General features: G+C 38.5%; 1 protein-coding gene across 2 annotated transcripts in view; it reads right to left on the bottom strand.

Annotated features, from left to right (window-relative positions):
- The window catches only part of ATP2C1 (ATPase secretory pathway Ca2+ transporting 1), a 62,411-nt gene extending 54,602 nt beyond the window's left edge, over positions 1 to 7,809 (bottom strand). Inside the window, exon 1 of one of the 2 annotated variants that reach the window (XM_039706812.1) lies at positions 7,409 to 7,809. In XM_039706812.1, the coding sequence (XP_039562746.1) occupies positions 7,409 to 7,516 (108 nt within the window). In that variant the 5' untranslated portion in view covers positions 7,517 to 7,809. The remainder of the gene's footprint in view (positions 1 to 7,408) is intronic. The other variant, XM_039706855.1, reaches the window with a different exon arrangement.
- Positions 7,810 to 15,857: the final 8,048 nt, after the last annotated feature.

Below are 15,857 nucleotides of genomic sequence, written 5' to 3' on the forward strand. Positions count from 1 at the left end.
AAGAAAACAGGAACCAAGCATCTGTTTTGTTTGAATGTCTCAGAACTTTAAATGCTCCCTAAGCTTTGTTGCTTTGTTGGGTTCCTTGTTTTTTCATGACATTAGAAATGCTAATATGAAGGCTCCAAACATTAAATCTAATCCATCTGTATCTGGCAAACATATTCTTATATAAAAAAGAGAGGAAACCATGGGAAAAGACAGTTGGGGTTTTTTTTTTCGTTTTTTGGGGTTTTTTTAGTTACAAATAATTTGTTTCATTTGTAATCAAATAAACCTTCAGAAATTGAATATATCTTAGTTTTCAATTTTTTTCTCTTGGTTTTCAATCCTTGACATACTTGTGTTTACATGCACTTTTCTACCAGTTATTTAAATAAAGCTGTAAAAGTTGAGCTTAAGGATTAGAGAATAAGCTCTCTACTGCACAACCTATTCTGTTAAGGTTTTGCATTTCTCTAGTGTTGAGAAGTGGCAGTCAGCCTGCCCCACTCCCCTCCCTTCCCAAGCAACACCTGTCTGCAGCAGCCATTCAGTCTTGATACTGGCCTAAGTGAAGAATTGTCAAAACACGGAATGGTTTGGGTTTGAAGGGACCATAAACACCATCTGGTTCCAACCTCCATGCCCTGGGTAGGGACACCTTTCACTAGACCAGGTTGCTCAGAGCCCCATCCAACCTGATTGATGTGATACCTGTGTCACAAAAAGTGCCTGAATGAAAAACAGTATTTCAGGAAATGTACCATTTAGAATCCTATTTAAATGTACTATGTACAATCCTATTTAAAATGGCAGTGGTAAGATTTCTTCAGAAGATCATCTCAAACTTAGACTCCAAAAATAAATGAGCGTTGACCATTTAGATTAATACTTTTACAACATATTAAAATAAGAATTTGAATAAAACATTATGCAAGACCTGCCACAGTTCACAGCTAGATAAGTTCTATGATTTCTGTTTAGAAAACAGCTCCTTCTTGCTTTTGTGAAAAAGGCAGAAGCTCAGTGCCTTGTGATTAGGATCCTTGCTTAGCCTAGTGGTTTCTTCAAGTGGTTTGTATTCGTTGCTGGTTTCTTATGGCAATGCCAAAACCTGCTCATCTTAAAATGTGTCTGTATAGGTAGACAGCATATGCTTGAAAAATTGTCTGGTCATGTCTGATACAAAGCAGTGGAGACCCAGCCTATGACTGAAATATGAGATGGTGATTCAACAAAGATGTTTATCTGAAAAGGCAAAACATTCAAGCTTTTATGTCACTGATCTTAATTCAAGCAGAAAATCTGCTTAGAGTAAAAAAAATGAAGAATCTATACATCCTTGGAAAATTTCATACAGTCCGGACAGGGATTTCTATATGACTACAGGAGAAAGTCTAGCACAAAACCAAATTGGACCAAATGGGAATTTGTTCTGATGCAGTCTCTCAAATATTGATTTAAGTGAGTTTAGGAGGAGCTAATATGACAAAGAACATACCTAAGCTACCCATCTCTATCAGAAAATTTAGAGTTTTACGAATGAATTTGTGAACCGCAAGGAGCTGTTAGATCATAGTAATTGTTTTGACACAATGGATATAAGTATAAAATATTAAACAACATAATATTCATCAGCCCCAGAGAATCCAAGTATTTTAGATGCTGGAGATACCACATCCCAGGGATACACAGCACTCAGAGCCTTTTATGCTTCAGAACACAAATAAGAGAAATTAGGGAAAATGTTTCATTAGGAAAATTAGTCAAGCTTCTGTTTAACCACAAAAACCAGAGTGCCTTAGTCATTCAAAGCAAGCAGCCTTTTTAAAGTGTCATCTCAAATTTAACATATACATTAGTTTTTACATACCAACAATAAAAATACCACTGTTGTAAACAAAATTAACTAGACACGATAAAGCCATTGCAATGAACTTTTCATTAATAGCTATACAGATTTCTTAGCTGTCCTAGTAGAGTAGTACTTTCATTTGCAATACCCATGTATTTCATAGAGAACTTACACTGTGAACCCGAGGCACCTACACCAAATGTATCTTTAGATACAGAAATCTTTAGAGAAGCAAAACAAAGCCAGAGTACCTCTTTTTTTCTTTTCTTTTTTTTTTTGTAAGCCAGCAGTAGCACTTGAACTATCACCGCTATAATAAAAGCATTGTCACTGTTACAACACCAGCAACCACAGATGCCATCTCTGCTGAGAGCAACATCTCTCCACACTAAGAGACAGCATCACTTCCAGCTAGAGGTTAACCTGTGTGGAATGGGAGGCATTGTTCATCTCAGAGCAGAGATCAAGTGCCAGCTATTTCAGCAAAAGCTGCCAGATCTTTCACTGGATAAAGTCATGTCCTCTTCAGACCCTTTAGCTGCATCCTCAGTATCTCTTCTCCAGGCTAACTAACTAGATGTCTGAAATCTTTCCCACTTGGAAGGGCTGATCCTTGCAAAAGTCTTAGATTGCCACATGAAATGCTTGTAATCCTGTAATTTCAGGGATTTTTGTCAAACATATGTCAGATTCAGCATATTCACTAATGCTGCTTGGCACACAACAACTACCTTTACAGACAAAGTTGAACAGTGCCAATTTGACTCACCTAACATAGATTTTAAAGCTGTAAGGAATTACTAATTTCAGTCTGACTGCATATGTAACAGAGAACTTCCACCTGTAAACTGTGCACAAGGACAATAACCTCTATTTCATATGTATAAAGTCTTTTATAAGCATTTCTAACCACAATTTCAGAGTATGGGCTGACCACGGAATTATTCCAGATGTTAAATACAGATTGAAACCTTATATCCTATTTGCTTGCAGCCTGTGAGCTTTTTTCTCCTTGATTAAAGACTCATCCTTTGTGAGCACTGTCTTCCTCAAAGATCGTGTTAAATCCTCAGTTACTTTGAGATAAGACCTTGACTTGAACAGAGTTGCCATTTTGGGGGAAAACTAAAGATAAGGCAAAATAACAATGCACTAAACAAGTAAGCATCTGACAAGCTCTGTTAGGAGAACATCCTCAAGAGGATCTGTACACTGTTCCTCCTCAGACCTTAGAAGGACCTACAAATCCTATCCATCACAGTTACAACAGAGACTTGAAGGAAAGGCAGCTTAAAACCACTCAGCATAGATGCTATTATCCAACTCTACTCTCAATTCAGTCACTGCTTTTTAAATTAATTTGATTGGTAAAGTTGAGAAAGACAAATATGTTCTAATGGCAATAGCTCTCTCATGACTACAGGAATGTCCTTCCTGGTCCCCAGCAGTCTGGTGCCCTCTGGATGGCTGACTTAAAAACTGACTGAGCTGCAGCAATCAGCCACTACCAGGGATAGGAGTCAAGGATGTTCTCAGTTACCCTCTCCAGGGTAGGCTTTGGGAATTATTCTTTTGAATACTTGAGAGGTGCAAACACTGATGAGAGCTTTTCCAGCGCACGAAGTACTGCTGATTATTCTCCCCTGTGTGATCTCTTTGATGTAATGCTGCTCTTAAAGGCACTTTTAATGGGATGCCTCCCCTCTTACCAACCATCCTCATTTTCATTAAACGTGTGGGTGTTTCACGTCTTTGAGACTCTCTATCCATGAGTTCTGCAGTTATTGGGGGAAAGGGGCAGATACAGCTCACTTCCTTCAAAAAAGAGGCTAAGAAGGGTTCTGCCAGAGCACTTGTGTTAATTGTTAAAGAAACATACTCTCAATGCCAAGCACAATGTACAAATCCCTCCATGCTGCCTCCGTTCTGAGCTCCCAAAGCTCATTTGGTAGGTTCCCAAAAGGACAAAGCCCCATCTGTTAATTCTCCTGTATAGAACCTCATTGATGGTGTCATTCTTATGCATGAACTAAGAGCTAGAGAAATTACTTTAGCATTCATCTTGTGGCTGGTGTGTAGCTGAGCAATAATTCTAAAGAAGTATTTGCTGGAAAGGATGCAAGAAATTCTATTTACTGCTGGGATTCAGGAGGAAAGATGGTGGTTTCTCTGCACAAAATGTTGGTTCTTCCATTTCCTTTAGCATTGGTCACACACTCTTTGGAAACTGATTGTGAGTGAAAAAAGCATCCTGTAGTTTCTTCCAGGAAAAGATTTTATCTAAGTCCAGCTGGAATTTTCAACAGGAAGTCTATGCTTTATGGCCATGTTTTGGAAAGAGGTAACCTTACAATACTCTTGAAAAGTAATTTCCTCAAATGTTAATGAGATATGCTCTAACTAGCAACAAAGGCAAAAGAAAATCATTTCTTGTTTTGCCAAATGAATTGAAAAATGTTTTCAAGGAAAGGAGATAATCCTGCCAGCATAAACACCATTAAATAAGCCACATATATGCCTGCTATTGTTTTTTATCTAAGCAGAGAGGCTGCTTAAACATGTTGAAATAAAAGGCCTTTTATGTTTGACAGGAAAATAAGTGGCATGTTTCATTTCCTTACTCAGACTGAATTAATATTAAAAACCTCATACCTTCCAAGAACTTAATCATAATCATTTTAATGGAAAAATTCAATGTATAGAATTAGATAAGAATGGCTCTTAAAAAAATACATATTCTCCTAAGAAAAAGCTGTAGAGATCTAGATAAAAGCCTCATTTAGGCAGAATTACCTCCTAAACTCAACTGTGCTGTTAAAATGTCACTTGTTCTCAAACTTACCATGTAGCCACAAAACACATTTGCATACCATTTCTATAAGGCTTGTTAAAAAGCTTTCAGATTTCTTTGCTTTAAAACATTCAAGTTTGAATTAAAAATAAGAGAAAAATCTCAAAGATCATAAATAATTCCATTATTGGATCATACTCATACTCCCTGAAGTGCATGCTCCTGGGCCTTGTGTGTTCAGTCAGGAATGATTCCAGAAGTTGATCCAAGAAAAGAAACATTTAATACACTGCCAGTATTGAAACAGTCTTCTTAAACCATATTGTATGGTTTAAGAAATGAAGTGAGCAAGTTTATCCTTCTTAGTATAAGTCTGGATGTCCTTATCTATACACACATCCTTCTTATAATCTGTTTATGTCTTGGACTTCATGAAAATCCCTGGTAATTTCCAGAATCTGTAGTTTCTGAACAATACACATTTATTTCCCAGATTTAGTTTTTACTGAGATATTTGATGTCTAATGCTCTTACTGATGATCAGTTTCTAAGCAACTGGTAAACAGGATTTTTTAGTTGTCAGTTTCCAGAGGAAATTGCAACTCATTAAAGTGAGCATGCAAAGCTAACCTCAGATTGTAGCCATTACACTATTTTAATGTTGTATTTCATTTAAAATGTTTGATCAGAGAACAAGTCTCCTAGGATGCACAGCTTTTCTGGAACACCACAGTGAACAGCAGTTCTTCAACAAGACTCATTACATTCAGTGCACAATATCAAGCAATGTAAAGAGAATGAATAGTAGCACCACATTCAGTTCATTTTATATTGATAAAGCTTTTTGTCTTGGGACTAACATGCTAATAACCACATCAATGCTTGTTTTGATTAAATGGATTTCTTCCAGCAGTGGAAGCAGCAGTGACAGAAGTACATTGCACTAAGAATATTCAGATCCTTATGCAAGCGGGATGATTAAATTTAGCATCAAGTTACAGGTTGCTCTCTAATTCAATCTCTAATTCTTTCATTCAATTCCACCAATGAATGTTTAAGTTACAACTGGCCTGTGCATCCTCTGAAGTTCAGCTGTCAGGATAAATCTTGAACAACTCAAAAGTTATTAGCCAACTAGCCCTGCTTGTGATTTTTGTCTCTGTGACTGGACAAGCACCACTATGTGCATCAGACAAAATCTATCAGAACAGAACATGACAATAGCACAGTTAGAATGCGCTAAGCTCTCTGGAACCTAAATTTAATGCCCACTGAGATCAGAAAACGGTGAATAGTGAGAAAACAACAAAAACCCTCAAAGAAAAATGCATTTATCTACTGGTAACATTTATTAAAAGACATTCAGTCAGTGTTAAGCAAACCATCCCAAGGACTTACCCTGCTAAATAAAAGACTGTGATCCTCAGAAATAAAGAGCTTATTTTCAACACCATGCAGGGCAGCTTCCAGAGCAAAACTGCACTCTGTGTTTTTAGAGTCAAAGCAGCAAGTGTTACTGTGGTATCAGCCCTGCCAACATCTGACAAACCCAAGGAGAATGAACACGATGTTTCTTTAAGCATGTAGTGCTTGAGCTGCTAGCCATTGTAAAAACATTAGGAGCAAGAAAGAAAATAATGAACATTACTGTACCAAAACAGGAAAAGCAGATTTCCCTCCCACCCACCCCCTGCCAGTTACAGCCCTGGCACTTTTTATTTCCAAAATATATCATGGCAAAGGAATGTGTCTTTCTTTGCCTGATGACCTCTGATTTGGAGAAGTATGCTATTCAGCATAATTTAGCACACAGAGAACAAAGAAGTTCAACTGTTTCAAAGGAATGCAGAATTTCAGTTCTTGTTATAGCTCTTATTCTTCTGAATGCTCATCACACAGCTTAATATCCAGCACATATTGGATGAAAAGGAACAGTAACTCATCAGAAACACCTCATTCCAGACTCGCCCCTTCTCCCCCCGCTCATGCAAAACAGCTTCCATTTCCTTGTGAAACAGCAACAGCTTCAGATTACAATTCAGTTCTCCTAAGGATATTCATATTGCATTTAAATCAAGAAATCATGATCTACCAAAACATTTAAGAATTCAGGTTACAAGCCCTACTGCCAAGACTGCAACCTTTTATTTAACACCGATTTGCATGACAAAGGGCCCAAATACTGACCAGTGCTTACACCTGTTCTTAGAAGAATAGAAATCTCTTAGAAAAGAAAGCCTTTCCAGAACAGAGAACAACACAGCATAAAGCTTATGGCTAAGAGAAGAGTTAAAAGAGGGAAAGTCTGGTTTATTTTCTTTATTTATTTATATACCTATTTAGAAATTCATTTTGTCAAATATACCCCACTTATCATAACAAGCAGATTCAAGACTATGTTGAACATAAGGAAGTTTAACAATGTTTTTACACAGCTAGTATGGAGATGAGTGGTTCAAGATGAACTGGAATTACACTGAAAACAGCTCATGACAGCAGTGAAAGATGGGCTTCTGTGATCTTCAAGAGGCAGGTAATGACTTCATGGTCTCAATGCTTTAAGTCCCCAGTAATTTCCTCAGAATCAAAAATTATTTGTTCTCAGAGGAAATTTTTTCAAATTCACAGTGCTCTCATAAAATCCTAAATAGAACCATTACTCACAGATACTGACATTTAGAAAGCAGCGCAGCTAAACTTGTGATCCTCCCCTTTAAGATATGGCTAGATCACTCCCAGGGTTACAACTGAAGTAGTTCTTTTTTTAAATTTGCTTTTACCTTTTCTTGAATCCTCTTGGCTTTCACTGTCGATAGAAGTTTCCAAATTGCATGGATAGGAAGCTTTATAAAACAGGAGAAGACAGACTTATGCAGCAGATTATCCATAATTTAGGCAATTTCTCTTATTGCTTCCCTGTTTGGAGTTCTGAATGCATGTTTTCCTCCTCTTCCCAAAGACTCGTAGTCCTCGACTGTTGCACAATCCTTTTTTGCAGAGCGACTGGTGAAAATCAAAACATCAAATGCAGAGCCTCCAACAAATGACTAGTGTTAAAGTGCCACAAGGGCAGTGTGAGCTGCAAGAACTGAGGGGCAGTTCTACCAAATGCAAATTATTTCCCTGGCAGCCTGCTCAAATAGCTCTACTTCTGGTAAGAACATTCTGCTGCAAAAATCAAATAACAGTAACCAGCTCCTGATTTTTCCTAGCCCCCCTAATGCCTGATGCCTCTTAAAGCTTGTTCAGCTGCAGTAAAGAGGTTAGAAAACTGCTGTTTCCAGCACATTCACCCCTCCTCCTCAAGCTGTATTTCACCGACTGCACTGTCTGGTGTCTGGTTTCACTTTTGTTTCACACACAATCCTGTTATGTGGATTTCAGTCAGATTAATGCTTTCGTTCATTCCCTGCTTTCTAAACTGGAACTGCAAGGCACCAGTTATAGAGCAAAACAGTGCAAGCTCAGATAAAGCTTCGCTTGCAACTAGGGGCTTTGCCTTGAATCTTACCTGCAAACTCATTTCCTTTCAAGTCATTACATTTGTCTTTACGACCCCTTCTCTACTTTGCACTTTTGATAAGCAGACAAGTATTTGTCTGGCTTTTGTAGTGGATGGAAAAGCAGCAAAGCACATTTCCATCAATTATCATCCTAAGTTCTTGGGTTTGAGAGTTATGGAAGTTAGGGGGGATGCCTCCCCCTCTCTGTTGTTGACCTTTTATGCAGAGAAGTCACAGAGCTGGGTTCTTATTACAGTAAAGCAATTCAGTCCTCACTACAACTCCAAGTTTTTTAAGTCTTTCCTAAGGTATATCTCCATGCATAATAAATTATTTTAAGGTCAGTCCCCACCCAGGCCATTCTATGATTCTATTATTTAGATCTTGGATAGTGCTACAGAATGTATCCTGAAGCTATTAAATACAACTGCTAAGGACTAACCAGCCAGACAATGTTATGTGCCTCCTGTACATCAACATTTGTGGGAGGCAAAAGAAATAATTTCTTTACCTTGTCAGCACAGGTTGTGGAAAGTAATCCATATGGTAGGGAAATAATACTGCTTTGCAGGACTCTTCTCCCACTCCTCCTTTTCAGGTCTCACAGCTACAAAAAAGCTTTCAATTGATTCAGGAAAGAATCCAAGACAGATTTACATGTTTGTTTTCAGTGTTAACTCATCCCACACTACTTGCACGTATCCCTCCCTTCAGGTTTGATGCTTGACACAGGCAAACATTCTGACATTTCATGCTTGGAAATGTGCCTTCAACAAATCCTTTTTGTGTTCCTAAATGACTGTTTGGCTGCTGATACTTCAGCCCATCTGTTTGGATGGCACCAAGCCTGCTTACAAGGTGATCTTCCTGTTTCACTTCCTATCCAGAGATGCCAGCCAATTTTGGGCTCTCAGCACAATACCTCTCCTGCCCTCACTTTGGTACAAAGCCCTGCTGAGTCAGAATCACTGTTCCTGTGCTTTATAAAATTTGTTGGCACTTGTGTGACTCTGACCACCTGAACAGCAGAGGAAGAAAACTGGAGTTGTCAGCACTGTAAATTGCCAAGTGCACTCGTTGCTGTGAAGCCAGGAGGATGTTAAGAAGATCAGTGACACATCCTAGCATGGGAATTTTAATTGCTCTGCAAAGACAGGATCCCCACAAGCAGAAGGACAAGAATAGTAAAAGCAAAAACACAAGCCACAGGCATAAAATAATAAGTAGGGGAAAACACTGAGCTCCACTTTGCAGTAGTGGTTCCTTTAAAATGACATATACTAGGACATATTTGTTTTGTATAACCTCAGACTTTTACCTAAAATCACAGTGTTATGTTTATGATATTCCCTGCAAAATCATACCAGGCTGAATTTGCTTCTTTGCAAAGTTCTGAAGGGCATGACCAAGCTCTTTCAGAGGAATGGAGCACCATAGGCTTGTTTCAGACTGGCCTAACAACACTGTTTCAGCAGGCACTTGTACACTTACCCCTTCTGTGCTGCAGATTGGTGCTTAGGGAGCACAAACAGAGACACAGGCTTGTTTCAGACTGGCCTAACACTGTTTCAGCAAGCACTTGTACACTTACCCCTTCTGTGCTGCAGATTGGTGCTTAGGGAGCACAAACAGAGACATCTGCAGTAATCCAGATGGATGGAGCCTCAGAGGTGTAAGACAACATCACCTGGTTGAACCATACCTTGGCAAATATCAGAATTCTGCATTTCCTTGATTAGCACCTATAGTCTTTATTGAAACAGAGAGAAAGGTTTCTTAACTAGGAAATATTTTGCACTGTCAAGAGTAAGTCAGTGGGTACATATCACAAATGTTCTTCTGCCCTCCACCCTGTTTAAGAAAAGCAGTAACAAGCCAAGAAAAGCAAAGACAGGCTTCAACAAACAGTATCAGCTGTCAGAATGTTTTAGTTTAAAGGTTGTAGTGAAAAAGTCTCCTTTCTCTGGTGTAAAATAATGTGACAAAATTTCCAAACATATTCTGACACCTGAAAGAACAGTTTCTTGTTGTACCCTGTGTTTTTACTAAAGAAATCCCCTCACTTCTTATGCCATGATATGTTTAAAAAAATGGTAGAAATTTAAACATTTTGACTCTGCCTGGGAATGAATTGGATTTATACTAAAATAATGATCTATTATGTGCTCAGAAAACAGCAAACAACAGAGACTAAACTTGTCAATTCTGGTCTGGCAACTACCCAGTATCAATAAGGGTAGCACCAACCTACTTGTTCAACTAATTCTTGTGGTATCAGTCAAGGTCAATTGAGCATCTCCCACACAGCACTTAGACAACCCCTGCCCTGTATTATAAGCTTCTCTAATGACAGTAATAAAATATTTCACTAGCAGCCAAAATCCACTAACAGCATCCAGATCCTGTGTAATAGTAGCAAATAATTCTCTTGTTGCTGAGTGAATAAAACACTCACCAAAACAGAGATACGTATGCATCTTCTCAGGTGCATGTGTATGATTATATAGACGTAGGTACTACTTATATACACAATGCCCCCACCCTGAAAACACATTTAAGGAGCTGGTGAACAAACAGACTTTGTCCTACTACTCAGTGCACGCTGCTGGCAGCAGGACAGGCAGCAGCAGGTAATTCTTGCTCATTGTGAACTATTTAGTTGTCTTTAACTATCTTGATATCTCAGCAAGACACCTTTGCATTCTAAAGACTTTCATTGCAAAGTTCCTCTATCCCAAGGAAGCCATAGCATTTGGGTCCTTGAAGCATATCCTATATGTATAAAGGAAGTATTGCATTTTGGCTTTGTGTACTGTCAGAATAAGAATTTGCTTCTTCTCCCATCCCCCCCCCCCTCCCCCCACTTCATTGCTTTGATAAATAACAGCAACTCCAGCAGAGCTGTTAGTCCAACATTTTCAACTAATCTGATTTTCTATATTTTTGAGCAGGATTTATTAGTTCTAGTTAATTAATTCTAGTTAAAACTTGATCCGGTTCCTTTTTTTTTATTTGGAATGATGCAAACTCTATCTTTGATATGTATCACTAATTTAGATTTTCTAGGATTTTAATGCTTCAATTTTAGTTCCATGTCCAGTCTCCTGAGTCCAAAAAAGACATGATTATACTGAAGCATGTCCAGAAAAGAGCCATGAAGATAATTAAGGGACTGGAATATCTATTATGGGAGGAGAAACAGAGAGCTGTGACTGTTTAGTCTGGAGAAGGGCAGGCTCAGGGGCATCTTCTTAATATGTATAAATCCCTGAGAGGCTGAAGTGAAGGAGGAGGAGCTTGGCTTCTCAGCAGTGCCCTGTGAAAGGACTGGAGGAAATGGGCAGAAACTGAAATGTGATAAGTTCTATCTAAATATAATTATTTGTTTATTAAACCACTCTTACAGTGAAGAAGCATTGAAACCTGCTGCTAGAAAGGTTGTGGGAGTCTTCTTTGGACAAGTTCAAAGCCTTGCAATCAGTCCTGAGCAGTCTGCTCTTTCTGACTTTGCTTTGAGTGTGGTACTGTACTACACCATCTTCAAGGAATCCCTTCCAACCTCAGCTGTTCTATGATTCTGTGCAATTATAAGCTATTAGTATAAAAAACCCCTAAGGATATGCAAATGGCATCATTAATTCTGTATAAAAGTAAGTGCTTTTTAAAGAAAGAAGATGCAGTTATAGAAATGTCACCAGCAAACTGATTCCCAAATATATAGATTCACTGCTGGTGCAGTGCCAAAAAATAATATTTCATTTTATTGCAAGAAAATTTGCCTGAGTTTCCAGAATGCTTCTCAAGCATAATACAGCACTCTTGTGTAGAGTCATTCACACAGGCATCAAATATACTACACATATACTACAAGTCTGGTTGCCAACAGCTTACTTGAAACTGTTGGACCAGATAACTGGTCTATAATTTCTCCTAGATGCTGAAGTATTTTCAGACTTTTTTCTACCTCTCCCAAGCATGCATGAAGTAGTTTGCTTCCTCATTTTCTTCCTTATTTCCCAAGAATACAAAGTCATGAGGAGCAACTGGCTGCATTGGTAATTCTGCTGTACCAGGGCTTCACTCTAGATGATGTCATGCTAAGAAAAGAGAGACCCCAGCTGTAAAAAAAAGCTCAAAACCCAGCACCCATTTATCAAAACTTCTTTCCTTGAATATGCTCATGTTCACCCAATTTGCCCTGCCCAGTCAGAACATAATGTCAAATACTCAGTTTTGCAGGAACAGGTTGATAAGATGGTAGACAGAGGCTGAGACTCCTATGCTTATGTCCTGCTGCATTTTCCTTAACCCAAGCAGTTTCCTCCCTTTGCATTGTGCCAAGTAAAGGAATGCATCAGAAGTCAATGGATCATAAGCAGGGTGTGTGATCAGGTGTCACCTGGCTGAGAGGTGGCTGTCAGTGGAACACACTGTGCTCACATGCCTCTCAGAGGCCACGTACACAGATCTGCCAGCCCAGCACTGCTTTCAGAAACCTAATTCCTTTAATAGCCAACCTTGAGGTCACAATCAAAGAGTTAATTTCCCATGGATAACAGGCTGAAGTTTTATACCCATATTGCCACACTAGAAACACAGACTAGATATTCTCATAGCCACTGTCCTACAAATGACCTACCTTTTACTCTCTGCATAGCCAGGAAAGCTATTTGTCTTTTTAAAGCTCCATGGTATTAGGATTTGGGCCCCATTTGTTACCCACTCTCCTAGTTCTTCGCCTTAATGAGCTCTAATCAGCAGCCTTCCATTTTATAAAGTGTCACCCTCTAGTGCATTGTTTAAATTTATCTAAATTAAAATCACACCCTATTTAAAATTTGCCTCTTGCTCCAAAATCTCTTGATCAATCATTCTGTAGTTTCAGCCTAGCCTCTACAAATTTGATCAATGCGTGCTTCATTTTGCCTTCCAGATTGTTTAATAGAAACCTTAATTAGTGCTTTCATTAATTAATACCAGACCCGATACTGATTCAGAGATATCCCATTTGATAGCTCCCTCACCACTGGTGTTTCATTGTTAATTATCCTGACATTGTAGCCAGGCAATTCTGTATTCACATTACAGGTTTATGAAGCCAAGCAGGGCTTTTTCCTTCCAAATTCTTCCTGAAGGAGCTTCCCACACATAGCAACAAGAAGCCATGGTAGAGGTAGATAACAGAACTCCACTGTGTTTTCACTTGTCTATTAAACACATAATATACTGCAGCTTATTAACTTAGTCTGAGCAAAAAAGTTCAACTAATTATTCACACATGTCTCAAAGGAGCATGAGAACCTCTTCTTCGCTGCACTGATGGACTGTGGGTTAGTTTTCGGGTGCTTCACAGAGCAGTGGGGCTAGAAAGGCCAGGTGGAAGTTCACTGCTTCTGAACCTGGCAGCCAGCTGAGCTTTTTCTCACCTCTCCTCTTTCACCCAAGGTTTAACTCATGACATCACCACAGTCTCATCTGTCTAACCAGCTAATTTTCTTTTACTCCTTAATTTTGCTTTTTTCAGACACACAACTCTTCGAGCTTCTAAGAGGACTCATCTGAACAGTTTCCATATCTTACTCAGAAGGGCTCTAAGCCAAAGCACTTCCCCTGGAGGTTTGCTTAAGGTGGAGAACACTTACAGTACAGTCCAGGTCCTAAACAAGAGCACTTATTTAAGGCATAATCAGAGACACACAAGGTCAGATTACTGAGAAAACCCTCTCCTATTCAAGTACAACCTCTACAGAAATTGCATCCTGGACACCAAAGACTAGATCTGCAAGTGTACTTAGGGATGCAAGATTTGTATGTGCTAATAGCGCCATAAGAGACTGTAGGAAAACATGAAAGTCTTTCTCAAATTAAGCCTGATTCCAGTAATTCACCTTCAAACACTCAGCATTAGCTTTTCAAAATATTCCCCTCATCAGACTAGGGAAAGATAACATGGAAATTCAACATGCATTCTGCCAGATTTGCCATACAACTTTCTGCTTGAAATTAAGGAGTCTCTTCACTCAAGTGAAAGTAGCCCCTTCTAGCAATTTAACTTTACTCCTCAAACTTCTTGCACAATTTCTTCTGCTGCATTTTCTTGTGATTCTATACCTATGAAAAACCTTTTTTCTTTTTGAATGTACCTGCCATTCTCAAGATAATTCAACAATTGAGAATTAAAAATAACTAACCTTTCTTCCCATCTTCTCATGGTCTGTAATTCTTTTCCAAGGCCCTTCCAAATGTTCCACTAGGAAGATTTCTCTCACAGAAATACTACATACCACAGAGGAGGTAAGGAAAAGGATTGCAATATTGGCTTTATAAGAGCTCACCTTAGGTTCCCTCCCCCTCACTTAAAAACATCTAGCCTAGTATATGATTTAAGGAGATTACTGCTCAGTAATTATATATTATTTTCCTCTTGTCTCTGTGAAGATCTCAGATTTGAGGCAGGTGAGCTAAGCAAAGAAGGAGAGGAGATAGTGTGAGTGCATGAAATGTGCCTTATCCTACAGTGGAGAATGTGAATCCTGCCACTGACAGGAAGTAAAGGATCTAATTGAAAGCATATATGTCATTTGAAAGCTGGTGGAGAGTAAGGACCAATTGCTGAGCACCTGAAACTCCAGATGCAATTAATAATTCAGCTGCTTAGCATCTACTGAAAAAAACCCATACCCTATTGTATAAAAGATTCCATTTTGAAATGTCTATCTCTAAGGGCAATTAATTTATCTATTGATCAGACTAAAAGAAGAATGTGTTGGAAACCTACATGCAGCTAAAATGAAGAACCAGCATGATAGTTTAGAATAAAAGCTTTCCCAACAGGCTGTGAATTTCATCTTGTAAATGGGCAAATATCTGACTTGAAGAATGGTATTTGAAAGTAAAAAAGACATTCAGAAAATGGATTCTGAAAAATTATGTCTGGTTTAGACTTTATCTGTTTATATATCAAAGGACACTCTTCCTAGTAGCTACATGTCAATCTCTTCTTTCAGCCTTGTACACACTCCAAAAATTATTTTAGGATTGAATTATCTGTCAGTTTTGGATAGCCTGGATCTTTAGTGCAGATGATATACAGTCACTTTAAAGACATCAAGAAGAAGCTATTGCTCCCATTATGCACAGATGATCAAAAAAGTGTGCCTAGAGAATAATAGAGGGCTGTATTATTTTCTGTTTTACAAATCAAGGATGTGTCTGACTGAGAGCACCCATAGCCAGATGTATCATCATCTCACAAAAACCAGCTGCAGGAATGGAAAGACATGAGACAGACAGTGGTCATGAATAGTGCTTCAAAAGCTTTTATAAGATGAAGGACTGAAAAGATGCAAACTGTTTAGAGCCGGAAGGAGACAGACACAGAGGGAAATGAAAGACTGTGGAAGAACTAGGTACAGCACATCTGAAACACAGGAAGTCTGTTTTTTTAAATAGATTTTCTTTTGAATAAAATAGGAAGTGATTAAAATGAGGAATTTTTTTTTTTCTGCATGTCATCTCAGGGGTCAAATGTTCCTCAGATTCAAAGGAAGATTGAACAAGTAAGTATATAATGGGAACATTCATTAGAAAGGGTGCAGACTGGGATATCAAACTGTATGCTTCAGGGCAAAGGTCCCTCATCAACTCTAAGGAATTAGAAACCAGACTTTTATAAGCAGTTATTCTGGCAGGCAAAGAAAGAATTGTGAATTCATTTGTAATGCCT

Source organism: Passer montanus, unplaced genomic scaffold (genome assembly GCF_014805655.1).
Source record: "Passer montanus isolate IOZ18808 unplaced genomic scaffold, ASM1480565v1 scaffold10, whole genome shotgun sequence".
Taxonomy (NCBI): Eukaryota; Metazoa; Chordata; class Aves; order Passeriformes; family Passeridae; genus Passer; species Passer montanus.